Raw genomic sequence first — 21801 nt, forward strand, 5'->3', positions numbered from 1 at the left:
TCACTTGATCCTAGGTGATACACAGGATCTTTCTTCGTCATGTTTGTGTTTGACGATTTTGCATCATCATCTTTTCCCATCGCTCAAAAGATAGTTTTAGGGTTTCTTTTTTTTTTTTTTTTTTTTTCTCGGCTTAAAAGGAGTTTAAAATTTTAGGTTGAAACCAGGCTCTGAGGCCATGTTGATTTCTTAATAGGATCGTATCTCCTTTCTCATTCATCTCAAACTATTTATATAGGTTACAATTTAGTCGGCATTACCTTGACTCTCAAGGAGTTTACATAGATATCAAATTCCTAACTTTAGAAATATATATTCTCCTAATACAATCTCCGTCATGCACACGATGATGAAGAGGATTTCAAGAAATGGTGAAAACTCGTCATCGACATCTTTAGTACTCAATGATATTGATCTTATGATTCAGATTCTCTTGTGTTTACCGGTGAAAACTCTACATGTTCTCAAACCTGTATCAAAACATTGGTATTCAGTCATCTCCGGTTCATACTTCATGCAAAAACATCATCTCCTACATCGTAAAGTTCCAATATCTGGATTGTATTTTCTCTGCACCACACCTAATAATGAACAAAACATCCCGAGTTATGACCTGGTTTTACTTGATAGAGCCAAAATCACTACTAATATCAGTTTTGTGATCAAAGTGAATGAACGACCAGTAGGATTATGTATTTGCGAATCTTGTAATGGTCTTCTTTTGTGCTACGTGCCTTCTGATCTTCGTACCGGAACTATGTATATTTATAATCCTTCCACAAGACACTACAGAACCACTCCTCCACCACCTCCATTCCAAACAGAAATCAACTTTATTCATGGTGATTCGCGTTTCTATTTTTAGCTTTTGGTCAACTCGACTATGATATTATATGTATTTGGAGAACTCTTTATAAGACTCATGATAATAAGACTGATTATAAGTATCAGATGGCAGTCTATTCTTCAAAAACAGGTTCATGGAGACTCTGTGGATATCTTGTGCTTGATTTTGATTTTGAACCATTTGCCTGCCGTGGTGTTTTCTGGAATGGCTGTTTGAATTGGATTCATAATACAGCGGAAGCCCCTACTTTGTTTTACTTCAATATTGCTCAAAAGTACTACAACAAACGCCATGGCTTAGAGATGAAATGCATAATTATAATTCTGAACACAAATATTTTGGAGAGTGCATGGGTCATATGTATATCATTTTACGTGACAGGGCGCCAACGTCCAATTTGTTCGGTGTCTTTGAGATGGAGACTGATTACAGCGGGTGGAAACCAATATGTCGAGTGGATCTAAGCATATTAGCAAATCAGTATGGAAACGTATTGGCAAATAGGAATGGAAAACGTGGTGCTCCCGTATTGGGTGGTGTTCTGCGTAGTTACCATATCTTAAAGGCAGTTGTGGAAGGAGATCGCGATGCAGATGAGTTGAAGGTGTTGATAGTTGTACCTTACAAGATTGTATTTTACGATATCAAGAGAAAGAGTTTCGAAGAGATTTGCGATTATAAGATGGATCGTTATACTAATATTCCTCAAGCCTCACAACCTGCTTATGCTTGTATCGGATCGCTTGCTGATGTTTGATATGTTATCTCATGACAAGTATTATATCCAGGTGACGCTATAAAACTTAGTATATTAATTTAGCTCATGACAACTAAACAACATTTTCAATATCCATCGACTCAGAATTATGTAAGCCTAGGCGAATACAAAACCGCCTGCTATATGATCAACAGGCAATTGTAATGATTCATGGATTAACTTCTAGTCTATCGTTAGTATTTGAACTAGAATTATTGGTAGTACTGTCACTATTTTCCTCCGCAATAGATTGTGGGATCTCATCTGAATTGATGCTCCTGGTCATCACCGTGTTAGAGTTGCCGGCGGTAGTCTCGTTCGCACTGGAGGTAATTATGACTTGGATTATTTCTGATTTTCTTGAGCTTTTCGATGGCACCAACTTTGACATGTTCTTCAATTCTTTAGCTTTTCCCCATAATACAAAGTATAAACCAATCACTATGAGTATCGCTCCTAAGACACTGCATACGCAACAAACAACGAAAAGATATCGTTAGCTATAACACATTATAGCGAATATGTCAACAACCTTACAAGCAATTAATGATTACTGACCTTCCGAGATGCAACTTCTCATCCAAGAGGACAGAACCAGCAATAGCTACCAGCACAAGCATCAAAGGATTGAAAACTGAAACAAAGAGTGCACCTCTTTCATGTACACACCATGCAATTAAGGTCACCATTAACCCTGAGGCCAAGATACCCTGTGAACATATACAGGGTTAGAGTGGAAACATACCCTGTCAATCTATTGGAGCATCTCTAATTATGCATGCATGCCAAAAATATGTTACATACCGAATAAGCAGAAGCGAGTAACCTAATATTCCAACCAAGTTTCCACTGCGTCCAATCCCTCTCCATGCACAGAGCAAAACCAACAGCTTGTATTGATCCCATTCCACACATCAATGCTGTACTTGAATAATAACATTGAATTTTCTCACTCATTTTGGTCTGTTCAGTAACAAAAACAAAAAGAGAAGCAAAAATTCCGTATTAGTTGGAGGTAATTTAGCTAGACTAAGAAATAATTTATCAAAATTCACCTGAACCATCAACCAGGTGGCATAACACAAACAACTGCCAACAGCCAGTAACGAACCCAATACACGTTTACCAGATGTTGACACCTGTCCTCCGTGATCGTCATGATGGATATGCAATGCATGTGTTGACCACATCGGAATTTCCACACCTTTGTAAAATGTGAGCAACATTGCACCACTAATACCTATTAATGTCCCCAACACCTTTGCTTTCCCTGCTACGTTTCCGAACCCTAACACCTCAAATCTGAAGCAAAAAAGAAAAATATTATACGTCGGGCACTTGGAAATACTAGTTAATGTGTCATATCAATTCACACTAATTTGCTTCTGGTAACATACACTAGAAAACCTATGGATATTATGCGGAAACCGAGTGCCAACATGGACTGTCGAGTACTAGCGTTATGTGTTTCCTCTCAAATCATGACCAAGCTGTCAGTTATGCAAGACTAAGAATAAATTTACCGTAAACAAGCCTAAGATTTTTCATTTATGTATATACTACCTAAGTCGCACTCTGTAGAAATTAACAATTTTGTCTGGTACCCAATATTTTTACATACGACATGTACACCACCTTTATAATTTGATCTTGATCTCTTATAACTCACAATTCCTGCAGTAGCCATTACTCTGTCTAACTAGTAACTACTATTCACATGAGCTCAACTACTATCTGTACATTCAATCATCACTATCATTTAAAATTAGTTGAGCTAACTTATCAAACAAACAGGTTGGATAAAGCTACAGTAATAATGGAGAGTAACATGTGAAGTATGAGAAAGTTAAGCCAATCAAAACCTACCCGCAAAGAATAGCCATAATGAATGTCATAGCTGGGATAAGATTTGCCATTGCTGCTGTAAATGATACGGATGTCAAATGCATACTTGCTACGTAAAAGTTTTGAGCCAAAGTATTCCTGTAAAAATCAGTAACATCGCTTCAATTTGAAATCATTGCTTTGCAAAACACCACAATTTAAATTAGCTTTTTTTCAACTGCCCACCGAGTCTTGAGGTCACATGTTCTGTGAGGATTTGCAAATAAATAATCCTAAAAATGCAACATAAGTTATGATGCCAATTAATGAAAAGTTGAAAACCACAACTGCTTTTAGCTACTTCTATACGTGAATCCACTCCCAAAATTCTAACAAGAAATTTTTTTTTTAAGGAAAATAGCTTTTAAGAAATCTACAAACCACTGTACAAATATGACAAACTCAATGGGATTTCTCTAGTCTAGTGGGTTAATCTGACTGTTGGTTGTGACAGCCAATTTAAGGTCATGTCCTAATGTGACAGCCAATTTAAAGCCATGTCCTCTCTTGCCCCGCGTTGAAGGATTTCCAAAAATATATAGTCTCTAGATCAAAATGTATTCTCACCAGTAAGTTTGATCTTTGTATCTTGTATTTTAACATTAGAAACAAAGAAATCAGCACTTTGGTTGTGACTATTTCGGCTTAAAAATGTCTTGGCACAATCAGAAGATTAAGAACTATAAAAAGAAAATGTGATTATTGGGTACACTATTTAGGGCCGACGGTTTATGAATTCCATGCCGGAAACCGAATTAATTATAACTCCTTTGTTTATATTAAAGACAACCAAAAAAAATTACTGTATTCGTATTCTCAACTTACCCAAATAACCCACATAGGAAGGCTTGGAACACTATAGTCCATGTCAATTTTGGTATGATTTTCCTGCACACAACAGAGACAAAAATAAAAAATCACAACGCTAAACATATACAACAAAATTTGTTTGTAGCATGGTGGATATTCAATAATGAAGTAATCTACGTTCAATGAACTGAAAAAAATACAGTCATTGAATAATCAGAAAATCTAGATGAATTTAATTAATGTTATCATCTAAATGCGAATTAATTTCAAAAAATGATGAAACTAAGATTAAGATGAGAGAAAAAGGGATTAACCTTTCGAAGAAGAAAGCAAGAGGAAGAACAAAAGCGGTAGCAAACAAAGATCTATAAGCAACTAAAATCATCATATTCATTCCATCATTCATTGCTAACTTGTAAAACACATTCATCCCAGCAAATACAATCTGTACCATCACCATTACCAAAGCTGGTTTCACTCCGTTCAATCTTCTGCAAAATTTAGTACTATACCCCATGGTGATGATGACGATAAAGAAACCAATTCACCATGCAATACATAAAGTCGAATTGTTCGACTTCTGTCTTTCTCACTTCCAGTGAATGTATGTCAAATCGATTCATGTATTTATAGGAGAGAAAGATCTAGAGAGATCGTAAAATTAAAGAGGAGTAAAAATCAAGAGACAAAGAGATGTTTACGTGTAGTAAAAATGAGAGGATTTGACTTTTTGTGATATTTCCAAAGTTGAAGGTAAAAAGTCCAAATCGTTTACGTAAATTCCATGCACGTTTATGGTTGACAGACACGTGGAATGAGAAATGTCCTACTCTGGACTGGCACTACACGGACACGTTAAATGGTGGTATGACTGTACTCCACTGCTGAATACAAGTGTGTTGATGGAGAATCTTAGAAAGCATTTTGGATGAATGATAAAGTATAAACCCTTGTTTGTTTTGCATATTTGGTACATTAATTGGGGTTTGTTGCTAGCTGTTGCAAGCATTTACGGGAAAGAATTCTGCTTCTTGCAAAGCCAAAGCCCCTTTTATCTACTAGATAGAGTGGATCATAGAACCATTATCATGACTCATATATGGATCTTGACGCCGTTGTGTTGTAGCATTCATAAGCTAGCACTAAACGTGCAAAAATAGCATCATGGGTGGTTCTCGCTGGTGCCATTACTTTTGTATTTTTCTGCATTTTTGCATAGAAATGGTATGTAAACAAAAATTAAAACGGAAAATGGGTCATTTGTCCAAATATTTTTAAATCACGGTTCAAATGGACGAGTAAAATATAATTTGGGTGAAATGGCCAAAAAAAAATAGTAAGGATGAAACTGGTTTCATCCTAGCTTAAATTTAAAAAATAACAATGATGAAACTGGATACATCTTGTGTAAATTAAAAATAAGAAAAAATATTTGAAAATGGGCACGATGAAACTGGTTACATCCTGTCTATTTTTACATTTTTATCCATTTAAACAGTATCAAAATCTAACTGTCCATTTCACCCAGGAATGGTTGATTTTGGTATTTTTAACCAATTTTGTGAAATTAAAACGTGTCCATTTCTTGAGTGCGGATCTCTGAAGCTGGCGCTATCAAGTTAGTAGGCTTTCCAATGTTTGAAAGGTGATGGCAAACAGACTTGTTATCTGTAAATTTTAACAAACTGCCACACTTCCAATTTCATGTTTCAAAAATTGCCACTGTTTTTTTCAAAGTTTAATAAATGTCACAACCGTTAGTGTTTCCGTCCGGATCCACCTAATTGGTCAAAAGTTCGCTGACCAGGTCAAGATTCTTACACCTGTCTATATATCGATGGCTCAAGAATAGCATCACGAGATTATTACACGTGGAAGTGTGTTAATTTACTATCCTATCCTTCACGGAATGAAACCACAGCAAGGCTTTTACTTTCTCATTCATTTCGTTCTCTCTGTGTCTCTCTTTTCCAGCGGAGAAACTTAGGTTAAAGAAAACTAGGGTTCTACAGAGGGATTTGGTTTAGTTTGTGAATCTGAGTGAAGGGTTTTGTAAAGTTCAAGATGAAGAAGAAAAAGAACGGGAAGAACAACCAGTTGTATGTTTTACTAGAACCCTAACTTCGTTTTTTTCAATTTCTGAAGAAGCCCATCTCTTTTTTCATCTTTTTTTGTCTTCTTTTCATTTTGTTACTTAAATCGATGTTGTTGCATGTTAGGGTTTTGAATCTAAGCATGAGTTGATGTTTGGTTTGTTTTCTGATTTAGTTAGGGTTAAATTTTCTCTGAAATTTTTCTGTAATTTTTAATTAGGGTTTGATTGTTTCAGTAAAGTTCATAGTGAATCGAAGCATGAGTTCAATTTTTGAAGTTCATTTGTTTACTTATGATGCAATGATGAAACATATTATCCATATAGAGACATCAGCGTGTTGGTTATGGACAGTCATATGACTTTGTTCTTCCCTCACATGGATAGAGAAAAAATTGACCTCAAGGAATTTGAGCAGATGTTGTGTGTTAAGTTGCGCCTGGCTGAAAATGAAATTCCTAGTTTATATTGGATGATAGAACAAATGAGGACTTGTTTAAGTTCTGGGAGAATGTAGTACCTGATGATAAAGGATTTATATGTTTACATTTGAAGATATTAAATTCTGAATTCGGTAATGACAATGACTTCATTGAGGCTGCAATGGAACAACCAATGACAGTAATTGATGAGACTCCAAAGAAGTCCCATAAGAGGATTGCTAAAAAGCCAGTTTCAAAGGAAAAGTCTGTAAGGAGATTACTAGAAAAGACTGTAAGGAGATCACCAAGGTTGCAAGCTCAGTCAAAGTTTGAAAACTCAAATGGAGGAGTATCTAGGAAATTGTTTGTGGATCTGTTAAATGAAATGGAATCTCAGGGTTATTCTTACGTTAGTCAAGCCAGTGTTGTGGGTTCTAGCAGTGTACCAATTCAAGTGACTGAAAACTTTAACCATGATTACTGGATTGATACAGTCAAGAATACTGATGCAGTGAACAAAAATGATGCAGGAGTCAGCAGTGATGATGATGAGGAGAATGTGGTGTTAGAGAACACTACTGTGGATGAATGTCACCCCGTTGAAGACCCAAATGCTTCACCATATATGACAGTGATGAAGAGGATGATATTGATTATGAAGATATTGTCAAGACATATAAAGTTGGAGATGAAAGTAGTGATTCAAGCAGCGGTGAAGAAGATGATGAAGAAGGTATTGAATTATTAACCCTTTGATGTTTATAACTTATTGTCTATTTCCCCTTTCTTTAAATGTACTAACACTTTGATGTTTTTTGTTAATTGCAGTTTCTAATGATGGTGGGAGTAATGATAATAATGATTTTCTTGAAGCAATAGATGATAAAGATGTGAAAGCGAAGTTTGATTACAAGAACTGGAAAGAAGACTTCAATATGCACAGTGATGAAGAAAAAGAACCCTTATTCCCTATAGAAGAAGAGGTGGCTCCTGTTGATCCTACAAAGATTGAGGTAAAGTATGATTTTAATAACAAGAAGGCATTTAAGAAACATCTTAGGGGTTACTGTGTAAAAAATAATTATCAGTACACTATTTACAAGCGAAGTTTGTAAGTGGTTTGTATTATTTATTGTTCCTTGTACACTGACACACCTTTGTTTTATTGATTGAACAGTTATTGTGCTCCTTACTATTCTGTGGAGTATTATAGGACCACATATGCAAATGTTGTCACACCCTTAGAAGACATAACTGAATGGGTATGGGAAGATAAGGTAGATTTATAAACTTTATTGAATGTGGTGCATTTACTTTTCAAGATATTAGTTATTTATTTTTCTCTTTTCCCTATTTAAGAATCAAACCCTTTAGGGTTTCATTACTTTAACTTTCTCATTTGTTTTCTCTTCTTCTGGCATGCAACCATGAACATCAACGTAAACCCTCCTCCTTATCAAAGAAAAACTGGAAGACCAGCAAAGAAGAGGAAGAGAAGTTATGATGAACCTGAAACTTTGGTGAAGAAAAGGAAGTGTGGAAAATGTGGATCTATTGCTGGCCACAACAAGAGAACCTGTGATGGTGGTGATGTTGGTAAAAACCAATCTGGATTCAAGCCAAGCACTGAGTATGATGCTGCAAACTGCACCTTCACACAGAGAGATCAGCCTGAAAGTAGCACTGCAAGGGGTAAAGCCAAGGTGAACAGATCCAGAGGTACATCATTTTTTGTTAGTGAGTCATCTGCAGGACCTAACACTCATGAATCTACACAAGATAATCAAAATTTCAGTCAGAATTTTGCTGGTATTGGATCTGTCAGTCAACATCTTTCTGTCACAAAGAGAAAGCAAACCAAGGCTAGAAGACTAGGAAGTAGAAGTGTGTGTGCTTTATTGTTTGTTTTAGATATGTTGTGGACAAGTATCTAATTGATGGTTAGTTTTATTGGTTGCTTTAGACAGTGATTCTGGTCTGGACATGTATATGTACCAGAAATCAGTTTTATTTTGATGGGATAATCTTGCTTTATGAATGAAAATGATATTAGTTAGAACTAATTTTCAGATTACATGTTAATTGTCTTTTCAAGTTAATTTTTACATATTCTCATATGCATTTCTGATTTTCATTGTTCTTTGTAGCATTCTTGTTTATGCAGTGGGCATTCATTGTAGCGCATCAACAGTTCTCTTTAAGTAGCTTGATGATCTTGGATTTGAGTGGATCAATGGCAGAAAAGTAAGGAAAAATAGGAATAGGATTTAGGTTAACTCGTTTTTTCCACTGCACCGAGTCGCGAGTTAACTCTCTGCTCAATCACTGGCTAACTCGTTCCAGTTACTGATTCAGGGGATTCAATGTCATTTTACCCTGCTGATTTAATGCCACATATGCACTAACGGATACTAACGCCAGTTAACTGTTTTCTCATAAAAACGTGACGGAAAAAGTCAAGAGTGTGGCATTTTCTTAAACATGAAATAGGAAGTGTTGCACTTTATTAAAATCCCCAAAGTCCTTCCATAGGAATTACAACCCCATTTAATGTACTTCCAAAACCCTTTGCAGTCTGCATTAAATTTTTTGCTCTATTCTCTAGTAAGTGTACTGCAGTTGGTGGTCATTAAGACTTCTGTAGTTGCAGGAAATCCTACACTACACCCCTCATATAATTTCATTGTTAATCAACTAATTTTTAGGTTTACACTCTTAATTTTATTGATCAATCTTTGAATGTTCTTACAAGAAAAGATAAAGAAATCAAGAATGATCTCTGCTCTAGACTTTCTCTCTCCTATTTACTTGTTTCTTACTCAAAAAAGATCTCCACCTCTCTTTACAACTCGAACGACTATTTATAAGAAAATACATAGTGGATGACAGCTAATCTGTCCTTTATTTTCGGGTATGGTCTGCGATATTCTCGCAACCTTACAAATGTTAATTTCGCAAACTCTCTAATTTTCGAAGGACTATCATATCTTTCTCGTGATCTTAGCTGACGTCATTTATTTTATCATTTCTGAAATTGTTCTGCGACGTTGTTGTGTTGTGTCATTGATAATTTCGCTGAAACATTGTCATTGCGAGATTCTGATCCTAATCTTGCCTCTTCTCATATCTTCTCTTCAAAGTAGAGAATGATGTGAGAAATGCCGCAGCTGTTCATCTTTTCATATTCTGCATTTATCACACGTATTCTTTCTTCCATTGGTTTCTTGACATGTCTTCTGTAACCGCTACTTTTCAAACGCTCACGTCTCTTCGTCTTAATGATGTTTATTTCTTCGAGTAAAAAAAATCTCCTTTATATACTCTTCTTTCCACTTTTCTTTTTACTTTCTCTTCTATTTTTATTCTCTCATCTCTGCAACTCTGTTATTCTTCTGCAAGTTCTGCTGCTGTAATTTTTTCCTCCTTCAATCCTCTTACTTTTTATTCATTCCCATACTCTATATTCAAACATGGCTCCAAGTTTTCACATATATGAGAAGAATTTTCAAGATGTCCAGAAAGATCTTGCTGATAAAGGTTTCACACTCTCCACCATTCCTGGTGAAAATGCCAAATCAATTCTTTCTGTCAAACTTTTCTCTGATCAGTGTTGTGATGATCAATCGATCATAATTTCGCTAGGTCAGATTCTCGCAGGTCTCCCTATTCCTCTTTATAACCCATATCTTCCTTTATTTTATGAAATTCTCGCTCACTCGGGATTTTCGCGAGCTATCTTCAAACTGAGTGGGGAATGCATCCGTCTGATGCTAGAGTTCGCTTAAGAAGGAAAGATAACATTAATGAAGCCAAAATTCTCATGCAAGATATTGACTGGCATTCTGGTAAAAACACAACTCCTCGCCAATCCAAAGATGATAAATGGTGTTTTTTTCCTTTAATGCTAAAAGGACCCTACATTGCTGGGTCAAATATTCTTCTTGCAAATCTCGCTGCTTATGAACCTTGGGTTTTCTCTTGGACGGAAAAGGAGAAAGAGGTATGTATCTTCCCATTTAACTCACTTTATATTTCTTGATTGATTTTTATTATACTGTTCGCTAACTCTTGCGACATTCCGCAGATCCAAAAACTGAAAGATAGTTATAACAGGATTGGGAAATCTAGTACTCTGCTAGCTCTTCGCTCATACACAGATGAGGTAAGAAATTTTCTCTTATGATTTTAAATTTTCTTCAATTTTCTATTATGATTTTAAACAGTATACTGTTACTTCCATGCTTCCATTTCTTATTTATATCTGTGTGTGAAGATTATTGCTGAAGTAGAAGAATTTGCCGATGTTGCGAAGATTGGTGATAAAGGTAAAGGTACTCTTCGCAGGGAAAAATCAACTGGTCCTCCTCCAAAGAAAAGGAAAGTTCATTCTTCTTCTCCTTCAAATATTCCTCCTCACGAAAATTTCGAAAGTGACAAGGGTGATGAGGACAACAATGATCTTGCTGCAAGTGAAGATTCTCCACCTGAATCTTTTATGGCTAAGATATCTGGCCTCTTTTCTGATTCTCTACAAGGAATGGGAGATAGCCAATTTGCAAATACTTGCAAAGCTCTCGCTACCCTTTGTGATGTCCCTTTACTGGATGGTGATAGCTCTCTTCGTGGAGTTTCTAGATCAGTGACTCCCGACTTCTTGCATTCTCTCAATAGTCTGGTATACTTTTATCCTTTTTACTTCTTCATTGTTATAACTCAAAATTTCTTTCTATATTAATATTTTTTATATTTTTTCGCAGTCTGGAAAAGCTTCTTTTGTTGTTGCCTCAGATCTAGAGAGAAGATGCGAAAATCTTGAAAAGAAGAATCCAATTTCGCAAAAAGAATGAAGAATTGGAAGCTGAAGTTAAAGGTCTTCGCGAGAAAAACAGACAATTAGAAATTGATTCTTTTTCATATAAGAACAAAATCTCTAGTCTTCAGCAAGCTAATAATCAGCTTTACGGTATGTTACATTTCTATTTTCCCTTTTTCATTCATACTGTTGTTTTATCTTATTTAAATGATCCTTTTTGCAGACATTTATGGTCTTTCTGATGAAGCTATCCTTCTTTGTTCATTTCCTAATGCCTCGGATAATGATACCCTTCTTGAGCGTCTTAACAATTCCTTAAATAGCTTCTCAAATGATAGAATTTCATCTCTTTCTCTAAATGAGCTTAGATCTAAATTTCGCCTCTTAGAAATTGATCATAGATCTAGTTAGGCTTAGCTAACCTATTTAAGCGTCTCCTTCTTGATTCTAACGAGAAAACCAATGAGTTAAGAACCAAAATTAGCGGTCTTATAGATGATAAGGATCGCATCTTTGATCAAGGTGCCAAGGCTTTGGCGAAATTCCAAGAGGCTCTTCTTGAAGTTCAACTTGAACGAGATGAAGCTAACCGCAAGAATATCGAACTCTGTGAAAGGGGAAATCAAATTCGTTCTCGTCTTCTTATAAGTAGTGAGGATGAATTTGTTTGGGCTGAAAAAATCTTAGATGATGCTAGAAAAGATTTAGGTATAAATGCTAGTCTCCAAGTTGAGCATACAACCTTGATTAGAGATATAATTTCTGACAGAGAAGGTTACTAACTGCTCTTCTTTACTAATCTTTTGCTTCTTATGAATTCTCATCAAGTTAATAATTGATTGTCTTTTGTTCGCAGATTCTGAAAATAGATATCGTGAAAAGATTGAAGAACTTGAAGCTGAAAAGGAGGAACTCTCAAAGAATCTTTCTTCTCGCAACGACGAGTATTCTAGATTAAAGAATAAAATCAAGATCACTGTTGCGAATTTTAAGAATGATGTTATGCATTTTCGCAATCAAACTATCCAAATGGTTTGTGACGATCATAATATCCCACATTCTGATTATCCTTGTCTTTTGGAAGAAATCCCACAGAATACTCCCAGTTTGATTATCTCTGATAGTGAAGCTGATGATGAAGAATCTGATAGTGATGGAAGTTATGATGTTGATGAAGATTCTGACGCAGACGAAGAAGGGAACAAGTCTAACGAAGATAATGAAGGATTAACTAAGAAGTAGTCTTTATTTCTTTCTTTGATTCTTTGTAATACTTGTACATTTATTTCTTCTTTCTGTATATTTGTATTCCTTTCATTTTGACCTGCATTAATTAAAACAATTCTTCTTTGCAATACAGTTAATCAATATAATCATTAATTCTTGAATCTTTGAGTAAATCTCTCATATGGAGACAAATAACATTTTCTAATTTGAATCCAAATGAGAGATTTCATAAAAAAATTCTTATTGTATTACTTCGCAATCTTATGCAAAGTGAATTTTGTTTCTTTTCAAAATCTCATTCATGTGTGGTCTTATTTTTCCTTCCTAATTAAAGGTCTTATTATGCCACCTCTTGTCATTGCGACAAAATTGCTGGACGTCCTTGCACTTTCATGCAAAAACCCATTGATCTTGCCTTAACTTTTTCTTTTGTATTATGGCCTCTTCAGGAATGTTGCGACAATATGACAGGCCTAAATATTCTTTCGAAAATAATGTCCCATGACATTGCCGTCTTGCGACGAAATCGCAGGACGTCTTCGCACTTTCATGCGAAAACCCATTGATCTCGTCTTATCCTTTTCTTTTGTATTATTTCCTCTTCAGGATTGTTGCACAAATATGACAAGCCTTAATATCCTTGCGAATAAAAAGCCTCATGAAATTTGCGTCTTAAGACACTTATCAGCTCCCTAATGGAGGGTGCCGCCCTTATCTCCCCCCTGGTGGCCCCTTCAAGGAGGCGTACTTCTACCATACAAGGTTATCTCCTCCCATCCAGTCTTAACAACAACCAGTTGTTTTCCCAGCCTCTTATCCCTTTTACTTATAGGTCTTATGGTTACGAGACTGCACCCTAAGTGGGTTTTCTTCAGGCCGAGTGCAGTATATCCAAGACTTGTCAAGAATGGCAAGGTACACTTCAAACGTCCCTGGCACTCTTGACTCAACCGTGTACCTCGGCGCCTTGATCAGATCTGCACTCCTTTGGAGAGTCCTTATTACCTTAGTCTCCCAACCCAAGTCATATGCTTAAGCTGAGAATCCAAGGTTCCTCTCCCGGATGGGCTTTATTGACCCCAAATCTCCATGACTCAGGTTCCGGTGGCGGTGTAGCCTTTCCCTGAGTCATGCAATAGGTACCCCTTTATATGACGTACTTTAGGTCTTACATTTACCTCTTGCAAAATTGTATTCGCGAACTAGGGTGTACGCCATAAAGATTCGCCTCTTTCTCTTTTGTCATCTTTCTCTGATTACTTTCTGTAAAATTCATTATCTCTGCGAGAGTCTCGCAAATCATCATATTGTATCTGAATTTCGCAATCTCAATTTTTCCATTCAATCAAATGTATTTTTGAGAAAATTTTACTTATTGCGAGAGTATCGCAAAAATTTAATCATTCATACATTTCTTGTTTTTATTACCTTTATCATCCTCTGCTTCTTTATTATTTTATGCTACTACTTCCTTAGTAGTGGTATGTTCATTATTTTTATTCTGAGCTAGCATTAGTTTCGCAACATCTCTTCTCCTTTCCTTTCGATTGTATCCACCATCAACCTCTCACTTCTTTGTGTATCTTTGATTTTGTGTCGCCAATTTTCCTTCTTGTTTGCTCTTCCTTCGCAAGATTATATCTCAGTTTCGTAACACCTCTTTCCTTCAACCCAATCTCCCTTTATGATTCCTACACCACTGGGGTGAGGGAATTTGATGCACTGGTGAAAAGTTGAAGCTAAACCTTGAATCCCATGTAGCCAAGGTCGACCAATTAACGCATTGTAGGGTGATTCTACATAAACGACACAGAATAAGATTTCAGAAGATATTCATAATTTCTCTTCCATCATTATCTCTTGCGAACACTCTACTCAAAACATTATCATGAAAATCTTCAATTGTCTTATATGAATGTACAATAGAGTGACAGAATAGATTTTTTGCTTTTGCACCAACTTCTATGAAGAATGTTTCTTTCTTTTTCATCGTATTCACTTTGCGATGTTCTGGTGGTGGTGGCAGTGGTTGAGATTGTGGATGCCCTACCAGAAAGTCGTTTAGTTTTCCTTGATATATCATTCTCAAAATAATTCTTTTTATATTTCTGCAATCATTTGTGGTATGTCCATGGAAATGATGATAAGAACAAAACTCATGACTTCTGTGGTTTGGAGGTGGTTCCGTTCCCATGTTCCATGGTGTTGGTATATTCTCCATCAAGATTATAGCTTCCCATATCTTCTCCACACTTGCATTTAGAGGTAGCATCTTGATTTTTTCCCATACTACCTTGTGACCTCCTTGTCCTCTATTATAGTTTTGTCTTTGACCTCCATAAGTTTCTTGCGGTTGATCGAGTCTTTGAATCTTGTTATTTCCTCCACAATTGTAGAAATTTCTTTCTCTTTCATACTCTTGTTGATCTCGGCTTCCCATAGATACCAGTTTCTGTTGATTGTTACTTGTCACTTTCTCTTGTTGTACTTGCGAAGTATTCGCCATTGTGTTTATTAGCTTGGGTAATAAGCTTGCATTCGTTGTTTGTGAGCTGGTGTTCGCAACTGGATATGATTCCATTTCATTTTGTCTTTCCTCTAGAGCAATGTATTCTTCTTGAGGTTCTCGCAATTCAGTCATTGTGATCGTATTCTTGCCTCTGAATATTTGGACATACAATACGTTTGTTGCAAACATAGCATTGATAAATGATAATATAAGATATCTCTCATCTACACGGCCAGCCATTTCGTTACACATAGTTCTCCATCTTTTAGTCAGGTGTTTCAAACTTTCGCCAATCCTTTGTTTTAATACAAACACATCTTCTATACCAGGTCACGAGGAATTATTACTTATATATGCCCCCAAGAATGTAGTCTGCAAATGATTGAAGGAGGTTATTGTGTTCTTTGGTAGACCTTCAAACCATTTTAACGCCTCTCCTGTTAAGCTGGATGCGAAATATTTGCACAATACGGCATCAAGATTTTCCCATTGTAACATGCACCTCACATAGGCTTTAATGTGTTGAATTGCACAAGTTGTTCCATCAAAAATGCTGGTTAATGCGGGAAAATTGCATTTTGGTGGTATTCCTCCTAATTGTACTTCCCTTGTAAAATGGAGTTTTCGCAGCTTCTTCTATTGCTTCATCCAATTGTCTTCTACCTACTTCTCCTCTATTATTTAGCATTCCTCTCATTTCTTCTAATTCTTTCAAGATTTGTTTATTTACACCTGAATCTTGATCCATTGGACTCTTTAATTTCGCCTCTCTTCTTCTGCGTTCATGTCTATCTTCTCTCGCGAAATTTTGCATTTCTTCTTCATTATCCTCATCTCGTCTTCTTCTGTGATTCTCTTCCTCATCTCTATCTTGAATTCGAATATGATGATGCCTTTCATTTTCCCCTCCATGATTTTGTTCATTTCTTATCAATTCCATTCGCTGTCTTTCAGCCATCCTCTGTACTCTATCATACTCTTCATTGATATTACCGTTATTCCGGTTTTGTGTACGCCTTCTTTCTCGATTGTCGTGATTGTTCTGGCGAATTATCTCCTGAATCTCTTGTTCTTCCATTTCCGCTCTCAATTTTTCACGTTCGCTGATTAAACGTGCTTGTTCAGCATAATGTCTTTCAATTTCTTCTTCAATTGTCTGTTGATTTCTTTGAGTTTCTCTCATATGTAAAATTCTTCTTCCTTCCTCCCGATTTCCTTCGCCATCTTGGTCATTTCGTCCCTGATGCTGTCCGTTCTCTTGATTTCCACCATTTTTCTCATCATCAAAAGTTTCATTTTGTGGAACGTAACGATCATCAGCTCTTTCTCTATTTTCACGATATTCTTCATTTGGATTTGATATTTCTTCTTGAATATTGTTTCCAGCATTGATTGTGGGTGAGTTTCGCCTCATTTCTCTTCTAGTCGATCTTGAATATGATTTTGTAATACTTCTCGATCTTCTATTCTGTAGTCTTATATTCTCCATCCTTAATTCGTGATTTTGCCTTGTTAAATTTGCATGTTCTTGTGCCTCAACTCTTCTTTCTTCATGTATTCTTTGTCTCAACGTTTCTAACGCTCCAATTTCATCATCTCCATGAATTATTCCTTCATCTTCTTCTTGATTTATCTCTTCCTGTCTATAATTTCTGTTTTGTTGCTCTTCTTCTACTTCTTCTGCCGAATTTGATTGCCAAGTGTGTATACTCACCCTATCATAATCTGTATTCCTCCCTTGAACTAGTGTTTGTTGAATTGGTGGTTGAATTTGATTTTCTCTATTACTTCTCATTCTACTAGATTCTCCCATTTCACTTCTTTCTCTTCCAGCAATTCTTTTGCTTCTTCTAACTGTAGTCGGTTGTTCGGATGTATTTCTTCTTCTAGCCATTTCTTCAATGTTAACAATATTGCAAAAAATTATGAAAAATTCTTAATCAATCAATTTAAATTTTCACAAATCTCAATATCAATCTTCCGTTTTTTCTAAAATAATCTTCAACCGTCCCTGTTTCTAGCACCATTATCTAGTTGCAGGAAATCCTACACTACACCCCTCATATAATTTCATTGTTAATCAACTCATTTTTAGGTTTACACTCTTAATTTTATTGATCAATCTTTGAATATTCTTACAAGAAAAGATAAAGAAATCAAGAATGATCTCTGCTCTAGACTTTCTCTCTCCTATTTACTTTTTTCTTACTCAAAAAAGATCTCCCCTCTTTTTACAACTCGAACGACTATTTATAAGGAAATACATAATGGATGACAGCTAATTTGTCTTTTATTTTCGGGTATGGTCTGCGATATTCTCGCAACCTTACAAATGTTAATTTCGAAAACTCTCTAACTTTCGCAGGACTATCATATCTTTCTCGTGATATTAACTGACGTCATTTATTTTATCATTTCTGAAATTGTTCTGCTATGCTGTTGTGCTGTGTCATTGATAATTTCGCTGAAACACTATCATTGCGAGATTCTGATCCTACAACTTCATTCTTCACCTGGACCGCATGATAGTTGAAACTATTAAGTAATTTAACATTTTCTTAACATTGATCAATAAACTGGACATGACTGAGCAATCTAATAAATGTCGAAGTCCACAAGTATACTTGGTTTTGCAGAAATTCCGTTTAAAGACTCCACTTAGCATTCCTCTCCTTTCAACAACTTACTGCTAGTTACAAAACAAGATATACTTAATTTGACTATCTTATCAGCATCACCATTAACGGTGGAAAGTGGAAACTATCTTATCAGCAACATTACTTACCAAGGAAATCGACTGTTTCTGTAATCCCTCACTTAATTTGATCTCTTCCAACTCCGCAGTGTTCACTGATACTTTAGGGAGATGACTTGATTCAATGATGTCCTCATGATCATCATAGTGGTCGACGTTGGTATCCTTCTCAAAGTGCACTGATCCGGCAAGTATTGCTTACCTACCATGTAGGTTCCTAACCAAAGCATCACAGTCTAGGTGAAAACTAGGCTCAATCTCACAGACCTGTTTCAGATATATAAGGAGCATTAAACACCAAAAAGAGCTGTGGAAAAGACAATCATCATAGAAAAGAAAACGCCGTGTTCTTCACCCACACACATTCTACAATACGATAAACATGTATTACACTGGACAAAATTCAGAAATTTCGGACATACCAACGACAGCTGATGATCGTCTTTCGAAACAATTTCTGCATTCCATGCATTAAGCTTTTCCATGAGACTGGAGATCGAGAACTCTCTTCAGGTATGATGAGCCTTAAACTCATTGGAGCTCTTTTGATGGGGAAGTGCTTCTGAAGCTCTCGGATAACTTCCAAGGCCTGTGCAGGTCATGGCAACAGAGTTAGATGAGAAGAACACTGCAGAGTTAGATGAGAAGAAGAGAATGAAGACTGTAAATAAAATTTCCTACAGTTTATGAAAGACGAGAACATGGCTCTGCAGACATAATTCCTTTTCTCATTTCCTTGCAGTCAGAACCATTTTATTTCCGTTTACAAAATACCTTCAACAACACTGTTTCTATCTATTTCAGAAGCTTGTAGTTTACACTAGGCCACAAATTACTACTAGAAAAGGGTTTCTGCAACATTTTAAAGACCAAATCCAAAAGGGGATCCATGAAATAACTTACAGTGTAACTGACAGACACCACTGTTTTCTCGCCACCAAGAAAGGAAGTTGGTTTCATCTACCATTAGATGTTGGAAACCGCCGATTTTGGGTTTCTCCAAATCACCAACTCCGCGCATCAACCGTTGTGGCCCATCGGCTTTCTTGCTCCTACATGTGGTGTCTGCGGCCATGCAAAAACCACTGTCTTGAGCGATTAACTTTTTCTTCATGATACTTAGAGAAAACAAACTCATTCACCCGGAACTTAGTAAACTCTTTTGCTCCAACAGCACCTCTTAAATATCGCCACAACAATTAAAAAAAAAACACACAATTAGCATTTGTAGCCAACCTACAGTTCAAAATAAACACTAAAACTTGGTTTTACACATCAGGACATAAGTGCAAAATTCAGTAAATGGTAATGAGAATAGGATGTGAACCTTTCTAACACCATCTGGACACAAGATTTTTAAAAGCACGGAAATAGAGGAACTGCCATAGGTGCCATTATGACTGTGTGAAGTACAGATAAAAATCTTTAACAAATAAGGGAACATTTTGATACATGGACAACATGGGGAAGGTATATACCATATAGCATATCCAGTTAGCATAAATAAAGAAATTAGTAAACTCTAATTACTCAACAATTTGCAATATGCATAAACTAGTGAGGATTGATTTGGCTGGCACATTCAGTACTCTAATGAAGGTAGACAATATAAAACAGATTTAATAATGTGGGACATACTACGAACTGCATAAATGTAGACAAATCAAACCATGCCATTAAATTCAGAGTTGTTTATTTGCTTTAAGATTTCAGTACCTTTTCATACAGCCACTCCATGAACACTGTTTGTTTGTCGACTTCGTCGACAAATTGTGTGGAGGAAAGCGATACTTCTTTTTCTTTACCAAAAGGACCTACAGCCCTGTACACTGAATCTTCCCCTAAAAAGGCCTCCCAACTGGCTTGGTGACATCCGCCACAAGGTTTAGGCATGTACTCCATGGCATACTTGATTGACTGTTTTACGAGGTTAAACTGTCCTTCATAGACCCTTCAACGTATCTTTTATTATTGGGAATGTTTTTGCTCTCCTTCTGTCCTTCACTGCCCTGTTTCAGTTTGTAATGCAAAGTTTGTTTTAAAAAGAGATGCGCTATACAAACTGAAAAGTTTGTACATGTTTCCCGCTTTCACACCATAGACTAACTAAACCAAAAGAAATAGATTAATATAAGTTGACCCCTTCCACGTAATGAAACAATTACCACACCAGAAATACAATAATAGTCATGGATAAACATCCAGCTCCAATTATTCTGACATGCGAATAAGGATGAAGGGATTCTATGATCCACATAATGTATGTACAAATTACTTGCTTGATACAATGCTTCCAATCACTAATGGGTGCTATGCCTCATCAGCCCCAAGTTTAGATGGGACACAGATGCTTAAAGATCGATTTGTGGCAGATGGATGAATGTTTGAGAATTTAAGTTCAACATTCCAGCCATCATATGTTCGGTACTATGGTTGTTTTTCAAGTAAGCTAAATGGAAACTTCTGATTTTCTAATACAAGACTAGAGAAAAACCAAGAATTGTATATGCAATGGCTTACCAAGAATGACTCCTTGAACACCTCTTTAGTAAGATCTTACAAAAGGAAACATTATTAGCTTAAGCTTAAGCTAATAATTATTACAAAGAATTAAAGGAAACACTCCGAAGAACACACCTGTGTCCCAAATTATTAGCTTAAGCTTCTTCCCACCAATTGTGAACATCTTGATTTTAAAATCAACACCTGAACATGATCGAAATCAATAACTCAACTATATACTCAATAACGCACACATTTCTCTATAATGAGCAGTATATCATATATCGGCATGACCGATGATTTTTGAACAAAGTTGTGCAATAGAAGTTTATATAGTTATTGAAGAAATTTGTGAATGTGATACGGGAAGAATAGAGGTACGGGAGCTTGTCGTAAGCTCAAGTCTCACCATAGGAGACTAAGAAGGGCTGATAATTCATTCAAAAAGTATCAATCTTGGAAACGAATGGAAGAAACCATTAGCTGCCTCTTCTCACGCAAAAGGAATTGTTTCTGAAAGAATGTTTGTTGCCTTCCACAGTGGTATTGAGGCTAAGCAAACCAGAAACCTAAACCCTGTTTGTTCATAATAGCAAACCAGAACTAGTTGGATCTACATAACTTTTCCCCCTAACTTTTTACCCAATTTAGAAAAACCCCAATTTAAAGTAACCGAATTGACTGTCGAGTGAACAAGAAATAGATAGAGAATAGTGAATCATTTACCTAAAAGTTGAGCTGAAGTCGATCGAGATGAAGACCGGTTCTTCTCAAAATTGTTAATGGCGGAGCAGGAGCTGGTTCTGTTCGAGGTGAACCTAACCCCACCAACCCAAGAGCAAAATCAGAAATGAATCAAATGATTCGAAAAGAAAAGGCAATTGTCCCCTAAAATTGATCGGAAAATTATGTGCCATGGCTGCTAATGGGGTACCATTAAGTTTGGGGTTGTCATGTTCTCACTTAGAGTAATGGGCTGCACGAAATAATACTTGTAAACTGATTTTATTTGGGCTTGTACTCTTAAATTGTTAGACTTGTTCTCTTTAGTGTAGGTTAGCTTAATTCTTTGAGATAAGAGTTAGAAGGATTTAATCCTGACTATTGAATTAAGTCAACAAGGATTGGGTGATTAAATACCCAATGATTGTGTAAGAAAAGCTTAATGAATGAAAATCCTATT

The 21801-nt window shown here is 36.1% G+C and overlaps 1 protein-coding gene and 1 long non-coding RNA gene across 6 annotated transcripts; both read right to left on the minus strand.

Annotated features, from left to right (window-relative positions):
- Positions 1–1595: 1595 nt before the first annotated feature.
- Positions 1596–4881, minus strand: LOC113328154 (WAT1-related protein At1g25270-like). The gene is made up of 7 exons (XM_026575241.1): positions 4613–4881; positions 4314–4376; positions 3471–3587; positions 2660–2906; positions 2409–2567; positions 2163–2314; positions 1596–2068 (listed from the first exon to the last, which is right to left on the minus strand). The coding sequence occupies exons 1-7, from the start codon at positions 4813–4815 to the stop codon at positions 1774–1776; spliced, it is 1236 nt and encodes a 411-aa protein (XP_026431026.1). The 5' UTR covers positions 4816–4881; the 3' UTR covers positions 1596–1773.
- A 13023-nt stretch (positions 4882–17904) lies between these two features.
- Positions 17905–21501, minus strand: LOC113284128. 5 transcript variants are annotated; one of them, XR_003327939.1, is made up of 7 exons: positions 21345–21501; positions 20754–20822; positions 19833–20125; positions 19020–19295; positions 18539–18705; positions 18147–18383; positions 17905–18047 (listed from the first exon to the last, which is right to left on the minus strand). It is a non-coding gene; the product is annotated as an uncharacterized LOC113284128 (long non-coding RNA). The 5 variants fall into 5 exon arrangements; XR_003327937.1 differs by having other exon boundaries at positions 17905–18383; XR_003327938.1 differs by having other exon boundaries at positions 17905–18383; positions 19833–20222.
- Positions 21502–21801: the final 300 nt, after the last annotated feature.

The sequence above is a fragment of the Papaver somniferum genome, chromosome 1, assembly GCF_003573695.1.
Source record: "Papaver somniferum cultivar HN1 chromosome 1, ASM357369v1, whole genome shotgun sequence".
Taxonomy (NCBI): domain Eukaryota; kingdom Viridiplantae; phylum Streptophyta; class Magnoliopsida; order Ranunculales; family Papaveraceae; genus Papaver; species Papaver somniferum.

Excerpts from the sequence above, each read along its gene's own strand:
- LOC113328154 (XM_026575241.1), bottom strand. The coding sequence starts at position 4,815 with ATGGGGTATAGTACTAAATTTTGCAGAAGATTGAACGGAGTGAAACCA. Across the intron at positions 2,907-3,470 it reads ATTATGGCTATTCTTTGCGG|ATTTGAGGTGTTAGGGTTCG; the intron begins GTAGGTTTTGAT and ends TTTTTGCTTCAG. Across the intron at positions 2,315-2,408 it reads TACTCGCTTCTGCTTATTCG|GGTATCTTGGCCTCAGGGTT; the intron begins GTATGTAACATA and ends ATATGTTCACAG.